General features: G+C 35.5%; 1 protein-coding gene across 1 annotated transcript; it reads right to left on the reverse strand.

Moving 5' to 3' along the window:
- Positions 1–10,477: 10,477 nt before the first annotated feature.
- Positions 10,478–11,936, reverse strand: LOC124386370 (C-C motif chemokine 14-like). Its single transcript, XM_046850168.1, has 3 exons — positions 11,782–11,936; positions 11,140–11,254; positions 10,478–10,693 (listed from the first exon to the last, which is right to left on the reverse strand). The coding sequence occupies exons 1-3, from the start codon at positions 11,849–11,851 to the stop codon at positions 10,627–10,629; spliced, it is 252 nt and encodes an 83-aa protein (XP_046706124.1). The 5' UTR covers positions 11,852–11,936; the 3' UTR covers positions 10,478–10,626.
- Positions 11,937–12,008: the final 72 nt, after the last annotated feature.

Below are 12,008 nucleotides of genomic sequence, written 5' to 3' on the forward strand. Positions count from 1 at the left end.
AATGTAATAAGTGAAAGTAAAAAATTGTTTAAAAAATAAATAGAGAATAAAAAACTGATATTTTATTTATTATAGTATTTGTACTTCATTACTTTCCATCTCTGGTAATAATATAATGAAATCATGAGCCTGACTCAATATACTTTATGCACTAATCTATTTGTATTGCTTTTACTGCATATGTGTGTGTGTGTTTGTGTGTGTTTGTGTGTGTGTGTGTGTGTGTGTGTGTGTGTGTGTGTGTGTGTGTGTGTGCGCAGCACTGGAGTTGCATTAAAGTTGTAAGTTCACTTCCCCGTAGCAGAGACTTTGCGAACACACAGCTGCTGCCTCGCCGTTGTGATCCTGAGGAAACATGTGAGGTTGGATTTTCACTGATAATTCATTAGTGAATCATTTCCTGTGTGCATCTTGTGCAGGCAGATACTCACATGAAGCCTCGCTTCACACAACGCTGGCCGGTTTTCTCCACTTTCACAATTAATTTAGGGGGAATGTTTCCATTAAAATAGGAGGAACAGCACAAGTTGGCATTAATGAGCACTTGAGCTGAGAAAGAGAGAGACATAAAAATATATATATACAGGAAGAGAGTGTGTATAAATAATAATAATAATAATTCTAATTATGATTATCATTGTTTTGTTGAGTTTTACTACAAATAATTCAAATATTACTACATATAAAATAAATAATATACTTAACATATTACTATAATTCTTTATAAATTGGCTAGATATTATGTTTATACTTTAAGTATATAATTATATAAATTATAAAAAATGAAAAAAAATGTATAATAATAATAATAATAATAATCATCCTAAAAATGATTATTATTGCTGTTGATGTACACAAACACATATTCCCTCTTCTTTTCATGTAGCATTGTTTTTTGCTATACCACAAGGATATTTCTCTGTAGCTTTGCTTTTGATAGTAAAAAGTATAAACCTATAAGGAAACCAGAGCGATGTCTATGAAAAAAACAATAATTTTGATACTGAGAAAAGACAGGAATCGATCCGAGTCGTTGCAGACGCATCGGACGCATCAGACGTTGCAGACGCATCGGACATAATCAGTACAACATTGTGAAATGTTCTGAAAAGTAATGGAAAAGCAAAAGTGTGAAGAAAAAAAAGGTTTTGCTCATGATCCAAAACATACAAGCTGGATGGATGAAGCATGATGGTGGTAGTGTATTGTGTTGGGTTTGCATGGATGATCCTGGAGCAGCTACGTACTTCTCACTAATCTTCAATGATGATGGATGGATGTGAAAAGCAGAATGAATTTGGACGTCTAAAGAAACATTCTGTCTGACAAATTTAAGCAGAAAAAACTTATTCAGAGGTAAAAACCAGGAAGGTGTTTTTAGACCAATAAAAGAATCTTTCCCAAAACAAACACCTGAAGGAAAGTGTAACAAAAAGATGGGAAAGTTCATCAAAAGAGCGATGCGACAGTCTGATGATGTTTAATGACTGAGTATCACAAGCAGGAGATACATGACCGAATATTACGTATTATTTCATTTAATAAACTTCAAAGCGATGTGTTTTTGCACTCCTGAAGATCAAATATCATTAAATAAAAGCTGCTCAATTGTCTGATATTTATCTTAAAAAATACATCTTGGAAATACAAAACAATTCTGTGTTAATTTTGGAATTAAACATTTCAAACATCTTAAACATTTTTGTTTTATTGTGTAAAAGTGTGTAACAAACTCACGTGCAGCGTCGGAGTCGAGCACCATGATCAGGACAAAGCCCAGGACGAGAAACACACGACTCATCTTCATTGTTTTCAGAATTTGTGTGTGTGTGTGTGTGTGTGTGTGTGTGTGTGTGTGTGTGTTTATAGATTACAGCTATACATATATATTTATTTAAAGGGCAATCTATTCTTCCTACAGTTATCATTACGAGGCACACACACACACACACACACACACACACATCCTTCCTTTCCTTCAATATAATTTCTTTTGGCGGACACAAAGAGGAAAAGTGTGAGAATTGATAAAAGCATGTCCTGTAAACTCTGAGATTCTGCACACATAAACGTGCACAAACACACACACACACACACACACACACGTACACACACACATTGTAGCTCAGTTGTTCCTGTAGGACCTGATGATCTCTAAGATTGTAATTGTTGAAAGAGAAGTGGCGCTCAGTGGTTGTAAAATTGGACATTATTGGAATGTTATGAGGTCAAATCCCAGCACCACCAAACTGCCACACCTCAGCAAGGCCCTCATCCCTCAACCCTGTACGTATATATGAGATAACTGTAAGGGTAAGGGTGTCTCTCAAATGCTGTAAATGGAAATGGAAGTAAATTGCTGTAGAATAAGGGGAATAAAACACTTCGGTACATGGCGTTATACGAAGGCCATTTTAATGTTACAGGTATATAAATGGATGCTAGCGTGGCGGTACTACACACAGTAGTATGTGGCTAGCATGTCCTATTACTAGCCGGTCCAGAGACCGGTAATCACAATGGCAGACAACAGTGTTGGTGCATGGAACAGCGCGTGGTGCTGAAGTTTCTTGTGAAGGAAGACGTAAAAACCCGTGGATATCTACTAGAGACCAACTTTATAAACTCAAAAGTCTCGCTTGGACTTGAACGCCCCTGATAGAAAGGTAATGATTGCTGTGGTTCTGCTTCATCGTTGAAAAATTAATTTCCATTTTTTAGGTGTGTGATATGTAGCAGCACTTATACAAAGAAGACTTCCTTCAACATGATTTTAATTCCAACTACTACCACTAATAATAATAATTATAATTAACAAATCTCATTTATAAACGTTTCAATAATACGTAGAATATTATACTAATTATAGAACATTAAACCGCTTTCCTCTTTACACTTCCTGTTCACAAATCTCTCAGCACATCTGATCTTTCGCAGTTTGGTAATGTAAGAGCTTCCAGGAGCCGACACCCTCATAATCAAGCGCAATCTTTTTCTAGGTCATCTTGCTCAGAAATTAGGGTCACATATTTTTTATCAATCTGTTACTAATCAGTCAGCAGTGTATTTAGTTTTCTCAGTATTAGGACATCTGACTTTTCCAAATATATAAGGTTCTTCCTTTAAATTGTTTCTTCAAACAATTGTAGAAACAATAGTCTGTGGATTTGGTAACCCTTCACTTGAACTTGGAGCACCAAACCTGTTCCAGCATGACAATGTCCCTTTGCACAAAGCAACTTCATGAAGATCTGCTTTTAATGGGTTGTAAAAGGAAGAGTCTGTGGCTGTAAATCAGTGGTCACGTCACAATTATAAAAACCATCAATACAATACAAACACGCAATATAACAACACGTGGCATTACAGAGAGAGAAACATTTCACTCCTGGAGGTGAAAACCATTTTACTAAATCAACAAACCCAGTTAAGACTCCAAACCTCTACACTACAACCACAACTGTGCACCAACAACATCTGGAGCAGTTCAGAATCAATATTTTGTCTAATAACATGACAAAAACATAAACTTTTCAATAAAACACAACCTACTCACCAGAGATGCAGACTCAAAATGTGCAGCGCCCCTCAGAGGCTGTAATCCAGTGGTACCACTCGTATTCACTGGTCTGGAAGTGGAGAAGAAACTCTTTCCCGGGCTGAGACACGCTAGCTAGCTTCGGGGTTGGACGACCTCCTCATTATGTCTAGATTTTCTTCAAAATGGATTTTTTAAGTGTCCGAGACCAAATCAATTTCTCTTCCTCCGTAGGAGTAAAAAGTCTAACTTTTATGTATTAATGTTTGCAGAGCTACACACGTGTTTTTACAGTCAAACTCTGCTGTAACAGTTTCCCTCTGACCAACCAATCAGAGGAAGAACAATGCTGACACTCTTCTGGGCCAGCGAGCTGCCCTGTGAGGAGAATCTGAAATCTAAATGGTTAAAGAAACAGACTCATTGATAATAACGTTTAAGATATAAAGGCCAGCAGTACTGACTTTAAAAGCCCTGAGCAGATTTGATTGACATGGCAGCACATAGAGGCTGAAATCTGATTGGACAACAAATCTAACATCCACATACACATACTGGAAGAAGTGCAGCCAAGGGAAACGCTGCGAAATAAAGAGAATAAACTGTTGGGAATACAAATAATACAATTTCATGGAACAAATATTAGAATTTAGGTTGCAAATGTAGGTCAGTGCTTTTGATAGTGTTTAGACCAGTAGAGAAGACTTTGCTGGCCCTGACCACTTGACACTGCTATGAATTGACCCAGAATCTACCACAGGCAGTTCAGTATTTAACCAGCAGAGGGCAACATTACACATAGTTTTGAACAATTTCTGTCTTGTTTCCTGTGATTGTGTGCACCTGTATCGTGTTCCCCTTGATTAGTTTCTCTGAATAAATTCTGTTTTCAGTCTTCACCTTCTGTTGATTGGTTAAATTCTTGACTTGTATCAACTTTTGGTTTCATTTGCTTTTGGTTCTTGCACTGGCGATCACTGATCAGCTTTTATTTAGAGCTCAGAGCTCTATAGCAGGAGATCATTCCAGAAGAGTGACGCTTATTATAACAGCAAATGGAGACTAAATGGGGAATTAAATGTTTAAAAAAGAAGCACATACCAATCTTATTCTGTCCACAAACGTTTGTCCATATATAACATTTTAGGGCTTTACACTGACGTCCCATATGGACTCCACCACCATCTATGATAGCCAGTGAATATTTACCAACATTTCCTCTTAAGGTCATAATGGCAGCTAAAGACAGCTAAGGATAGCAAATCATCATGAAAGTAGTATCAAGATGCTGTGTGTGTGTGTGTGTGTGTGTGTGTGTGTGTGTGTGTGTGTGTGTGTGTTAGTTACACACATTTCCATCAGAGAAAAATAAAGTAAATGAGAAACTAGAAAAGCAGAACTCAGTGTAAACTTATTTAGTGGAAACTGGTGTGAAACTGAACATGTAGCAATACTGTTGTAATAATTATCTGATCAAAATTAACATCTGGTGAATTCATTATTATTTATTAGAACTGAGAAAAAGGTTCAGCACTTGTAGTTTTTACTATTATACTGTATATAATACCAGTAAAATATATTATTTAATTTCATTATTTATATAATTAATACCGGAGGACTTGCAAGTTAAAATGTATCTGCTGTGATGAACTTTGTGAGACTTCTGGTTATCCCAGAGCTCCCGCAAGTCTCAAGCCTTCTGACTCTCTCTTTTGAGTTCCTAGTTCCTCTCTGATCACATCGCAGTGCCCTTAACCATTAGTTGACAATAAACATTCCTAATAATCAATATTCCTGGTTCTCTTTTTCTCTTTCTGTTGAGCTACACATGCTCTTGGGGCACCACTGATCCTGTCCCTTTCTGCTCTCCAGACCTGCCTGAATTATGCCTTACTTTTGGAAAGAGTTCTCCACTTATGTGGAGAACATCCTCAACTGTAGTGAGTGGCTTCCAGATGCAAAGATGTCTTTGGTTCATCTCAGGAACTATGGGGATGATTTTGGCCTGGGATTAGTGTTGATGTTTGCTACATTGGCTCATTGCTGCAATTGTTATGAACGTTTTTATGGGTTCCTTTATGAGTCTGGTTTCTCTCAAGGTTTCACAAAAGGAAGCCTTAGGGAGCCTCTTCTGTGGCTTCTGTGGTCAACTGTGGTTGCCACTGGTTCGCTTATTAGGGATGAACGTATAATTTATGATTGAGTGAAATTTATGTTTGTAATCATTTCTACTGTTTTAAGTGCTTTACAAATCGAATAGAATCAAATCGAATCGAATTGAATTGTAACTGCATTGAATTGTATTGTATATGAATTACATGTAGTACAATGAGGGGTCCTGCAATGACCAACTTGAAATGGCCGTCTCTCTGTCCAAACTCAAAACCACTTAATGATGCATTTACACTGATTACCTGCAAAAGAGCATCACATAGCAACTGAAGTTTCTGGGATAAAAGCTTGTGTACTGTATGTAGCTGTGGACTTGCCTGAGAGTGAGAGTGAGCTCAGAGTCTGATGTAGTGATCGCAAATTTCCCCAAAACGCATGGTCAAATGCCAAAAAATGGCATTCATGAAGGGATTTTCACAAACAAGTAATAATTAGTGCATCTGTGATTATAATGTTATGATCCAGTGCTGATGGTTGAAGGACGAAACATTTACTATTGACTGGGCTTTGTTCGATCATCAAACCTTTAAAGTTCAAGATTTATCAATGAAGAAACCAATAAGTAAATGGGCCAAATTAGCTTTTACTGATCAAATCATTAATCCTGAGTGCACCAGAACAGGGCAGCCGACGTGCTTCAAAATGAGTTTTAATAACGTCCCTGGTCAGAACAGAGTCTATCTCAAGCACCATCTCTGACCCTCCTCCATCCTCATCACCAAACTCCCCAGCCTTGCACCTGAAATCTCTCAGTTTATCTGAACTTCTGCAGAAGTGTGAAGAGCTTGTAATGTTTCTGAAATTTATCAAACGCAATCATCTTCTCTCCCACATGGCTGATCAGTTTAGCATCACTCACACAAGTTGCGAAAGCAGCAGTTACTTTTCAACATTGTATTCCCACCGTTTGTGGTAAAAGCTACACTCATTCACCATTGCATGAAAATTGTCTTGAAATCGAGCGAAAGTGAAGCGGGTCAAAGTGCAAACATTTTTAATAGAATAGGACAAATATAGAAAACAATGACAAAGACACAAAAATCACAAAATGTTAAAAAATATAAGTTTGGAGAAAACTGAGCGAGCGGTGAAGGAAATCAGTAATCTTTTGAAATAGTTGAATGATCCTTTTCTTGTAGTTTGGGGTATCGAGCATCTCTGGAAATGACCCTAATGAACTCCTCATGGGAAGGAAGATCTCACCTTTAATTCAAATTCTTTTTTCTTTGTAATATTTAACAATGGATATTGTCTCAAAGCAGCTTCACAGAGATAAAGTTTTTTTTAATAATTGAAGTTTATTCCTAATGTGTGAGCCAGTGGTAACTGTGGTGAAGGAAAAACTCCATGAGACGGCATGAGGACGAAACCTAGTGAGGAACCAGACTCGAAAGGGAACCCGTCCTCAACTGGGTGGCACCAAATGTCCATTATATACAGGCCCATGGTTGTTGAGGTGTGCAGGACAGTGATAGATGTTTAAATGAGGAACTGTTCATGCATGCTGTGGTCCTGAGGGGTGCTGGAAGTTTAGTGGTTAAGGCGTTGGACTTTGTATCCGAAGGTCATGTGTTTAAATCCCAGCCACACCAAGCTGCCATTCCTGGGGCCCTGAGCAAGACCTTTAACCCCATGGCTGCTCAGGTGTATGAATGAGATAAGACGCTCTGGATAAGGGCATCTACTGAATACCATAAATGTAATGTAAAATGTCCTGAGTCATTGTAGCAGACTGTGGATGGTAATTACAGTCCAAATCTATCCTGAGTTGCTCAGGAACCATCCTCAGCTGCATAGAGTGAAGAGAGGGAGGAACCAGGCAGATCCAAAAAGAAAAAAAGGACAGGAACACGGGTTTCTGGTACCTCAGGAGCATGTTTATCTCATCAGAGTATTATTACTGTTATATAAAAGTTAAAGACTCTGGAAAGACCAGAAGGTAAAAAGGCATGAGAGATCTCTAGAATAAGAGAAGACCCCCACACCACCATCAACAAACCTGAGACAGACAGCAGACACAAAGTCTTCAATCTGCACACACCTGCAACCAGGAGAACATGTATGGGTCAAAAATGCTCAGGAAAGGAAAACTTCTGCGTCTACAGCTGGAACGCTCAAGTCTAATCCTATGAAGACACTCCAAGGTGAGAAGGAACAAGTTTCTGATGTTTTCAGGTTCTGGGAGTCCACCTGCCATACAAACATTCAGACGATATCTGTCAAGGTTAGAGCTCCTGTAGGTTATCTAAAGGAATTCAGTTGTAGTTAGAGATGGGGCAGAATAAACCCCACACCTACTCGAACATCTAATATATGGAGCTTAGCTCTGGATATTCAGCACACACATATGCACACATGGACCCTTTTACAATGTGAATAACAACATGGACATCTACTTAATTTACTTCTGCAGGACTTCGCATTTCGCATCTTTCATTTATATTTCGCAAACTGAAATCTTTATATACTGTTTGTATATGTTTATATGTGTACATTACACACTAGAGCTGTAGCTATCGATTCTTTTAGTAATCGAGTTTTCTGTCGATTATTCCAGCAATTAATCGAGTAATCAGATAAGAAGTACATTTTGTTTATTAAAGAGCAACACTGAATATAAAAGAGAAAATCAGACGAGTCTTTTAAAATTAACAAGTAATTTGTTTCCTTTTGTTTTTTAATTACATTTTTATTGCTGAAATTTCACACAAGAATATCTGTGAATACTAAACCCACCTATTGCATTTTATTGCCAAATGACATAAAAATACAAATATATAAATATAAAATCAATGCATGAATAAATAAAGAAATAGAAATGTGAAAATAAATTTCAGATTACTCCAAAATAAAGTAAACAGCTTTTTCTTTTCTTTTTGTTTTAGTTTGAAACGATCCCAAACATTTTCTTTGGCCTGAATTCTATCTAAGCCCCGTTTCCGCCACAAAATATTTATTTTGCCTAATTCCGAATTTTTTCTTTCAATTGTGACTTTATTTCTCGTGAACATCCAACATTTCTGGTGCATCCACTGGGAACCATGCTGCCGACCTAAAGTTTGAAGCTGTTGGTGTATGAACAAGGTTCCTCTGCTTCATCTGTCTTGTTCCATCTCCTCCACAGCTGATTGTTAGACAGTTTTCTCCAGGGATCAGATGCTCAGTTTAATACCCTGTGATTCTATTGATTGTAGCTTTATTTTTCATAGATTTCATCTTTATTGTGTAAAACTTTCTGTTACTACAAAGTGTATTGCAATATAAATATTGAATTGATAGAAATAAAGTCAGAAAGAAAACTCGCAATTGCTAGAAAAATAAACTAATAAAGTTTTAATTGCCAAACTGCATCAGCTTTTTATGGTTAAAACAACAATGAAACTAAAACTAAACTTTGGGAAGCACTGCCAGAAGAACGGAGCTCAGTATCACATCAAAAGGGAATTAAACATGGAATGAAATATTTCAGAAGTACAGTGGAACCTCGGGTTACGAACACCCCGGCATACGTATAATTCAGGTCACGAATCGCAGTTCATCAAAATTTTTGCCCCTGGTTACGAACAATATATCGGGATACGAACGTCGCTCACCAAAAAATCGCAGGCAAGTTGGTTGTTTTTGCTCTATCCACGCAGCTCGTCACATCAGTTAGCGTCCTGTGTCCCTAGCGAGAGCATCGTGTTACTTATCCGCTTGAACTTTTCCCGGCAGCAGCGTAACAACTCGTTAGTTGATGCTCGTGGAATGATGAGATGGACAACATTAGCCGATGCATAACCACTTTACTTGTTTTTATGAAGATAGATTAGCAGGGTTACAGTCTTTTCCGAAGTACAATACCCATAATGAATTTCACTCTGGACTTCAATACCAACTGATAGTAGCCTTAAAGAAACAGCTCTCATTTTCCCTCTAATGCAACAATTGTCTCAGCGTTCGTGTTAATAACACTGTCTTTAATATTCTATAATATAATATATAATAATATATAAATAATATAATATAATAAGATTCTCCTTCCAAACAATAACTCTCCCTCCTCCCCCTTCTACGAACGTCGTCTCCTGCAGCGAGTCTTCTCAAAGGGAAAGTACCCGGTAAAGATCTTTTCCTCTTTTGTATGTTTTTATGTGGTATGATTTTAATATAACATGTTAAAAGTAAATAATATTAGTGAATATTGGCTTTATTTTTATTTAAGTAATATTTTTGGTTGTCCAGAACGAATTACCGAAGTTTCTGTTCATTATTATGGGGAAATTTGTATCGGGATACGAACTTTTCAGGTTACGAATAAAGTACCGGAACTAATTAAATTCGTAACCCGAGGTTCCACTGTACATGTTATTGTCGGGGGGTGCACAAACTTTTGGTCATAAGGTGTAGTTTCCAAAAATGATAATGTATCGGTGAAATTAGAATGAAAAAGTAAAGGTTTACATAATTAAAAAAAAAAAAGTGTTTGCTGATACTGTGAAGTTTCCTTTTAGATGTTTATTGATGGAAGGAGTCTCCAGTGCCGGCACTAATCAACTTCAAGAGAGTAAAAGAGAGAGAAAAGAGTCTGGTGATGGAAACTCTCTGTTTTTATTTTCTGGAACTAATGTGTATACTGCATGTTTATTCAATGTAACAACAACCTGATAAAAATAAAATTTAATAAGATGTTGTTTTAGGAGAACTTCTTTTCCTCTCCTTATTCTGTAGATGATTATTTTTCAATACCAGCATGTCATCGTTTAAAGTCAAGAAATCACGTGAGCGTTTATTTGAATAATTGCTTTTATTTACGACAATGTTCAATAAATCCAAGCTTCAGCATGAGAACAGAATGATTATGTGACCTGAGAACAAATTTTCATAAAAAGTTACACAAATATTATTTGGAATTCTTTCTGATTTGAGCTGCAAAATTAAAGACTGTTTGGTTTCTTGGGATTTTCACGAACACACAGTCTGGAGAACTTAGGAGTCGAAACACTGAAACACACACACACACATAACATCATTTTAGTGAGTGTCAGAAATATAAAATAATTGAACATAATTTAACATAATATAATATAATATAATATAATATAATATAATATAATATAATATAATATAATATAATATAAAATTAAATTAAATTAAATTAAATTAAATTAAATTAAATTAAATTAAATTAAATTAAATTAATGTAATTTAATAATATTTAATTTAATGTAATTTAATGTAATTTAATAATATTAAATTAAATTAAATTAAATTAAATTAAATTAAATTAAATTAAATTAAATTAATATAATATAATATAATATAATATAATATAATATAATATAATATAATTTTATTATTATATAATATATTATAATGTAATATAATATAATATATATTTCTCCATATAGACCAGTGATATTGTGTGTGTGTGTGTGTGTGACTCTCACATGAAGCCCTGCTGTGCACACTGGCGGTCCGTCTGTTTCATATTCAGGATGTGTTGAGGGGGAATTTTACCAGAGAAGAATTTGAAACAGCATGAAACAGGATGAGGATCAGGCACTGAGAGTAAGAGATAGAGTCTTAAAACACATACAGCATTCATAACAACAACAACAACAACAACAATAATAATAATAATAATAATCATCAAAATCATCATCAAAATCTTCTTGAATGTGAAAATAATTAAATGACACATTTTAAAATAATAATAATTATAATATTATTATAATTTGTTTCTAATATAACATTTCTTTTATTTTTTATGATGTTACTTTATTATTATGAATAATCAAATAATAATAAAGAAGATTGTTTTTGCACATTTTATATCTGTTTTATGAACAGATTTACTGTGTAGAATCACTATTTAATTAAACGTTTTAATTCTCAAGAATGTTTTTTTTTTGTAGTAATAAAAATAATGATTATTAAATTAAACTCAGTTGTTAGTAGAACATTTTATTAGTTTTCATCCATAAATAATTATTTAACAGGATATTTTGTATTTATTATACATGCAGGTTATTTTAGATGAAATATTTAGATATTTCGATATTAAATATAAAAGTGTGCAATAAAGTCACCTGTAGCACCCGAGTCGTGCGCCATGATCAGGAAGAAGCCCAGGAGCAGAAACACAAAACTCATCTTCATGTTCTCAGAATGTGTGTGTGAAGATCTTCTCTCGTCTCTCTCTCACTTCAAGTTTGCTTTAGTTACAGAGTACTGACTCTTTTTATATACACACACACACACACACACACACACACACACACACGCACACACACACACACGCACACACACACACACA

The sequence above is a fragment of the Silurus meridionalis genome, chromosome 5 (genome assembly GCF_014805685.1).
Source record: "Silurus meridionalis isolate SWU-2019-XX chromosome 5, ASM1480568v1, whole genome shotgun sequence".
Taxonomy (NCBI): Eukaryota; Metazoa; Chordata; class Actinopteri; order Siluriformes; family Siluridae; genus Silurus; species Silurus meridionalis.

Bases quoted from the DNA above. Each gene is read 5' to 3' on its own strand.
- LOC124386370 (XM_046850168.1), bottom strand. From the start codon at position 11,851: ATGAAGATGAGTTTTGTGTTTCTGCTCCTGGGCTTCTTCCTGATCATG. The intron at 11,255-11,781 runs GTGACTTTATTG...TCTTACTCTCAG, and splicing joins GCACGACTCGGGTGCTACAG to TGCCTGATCCTCATCCTGTT. The intron at 10,694-11,139 runs GTGAGAGTCACA...TGTGTGTTTCAG, and splicing joins TGTGCACAGCAGGGCTTCAT to TGTTTCGACTCCTAAGTTCT.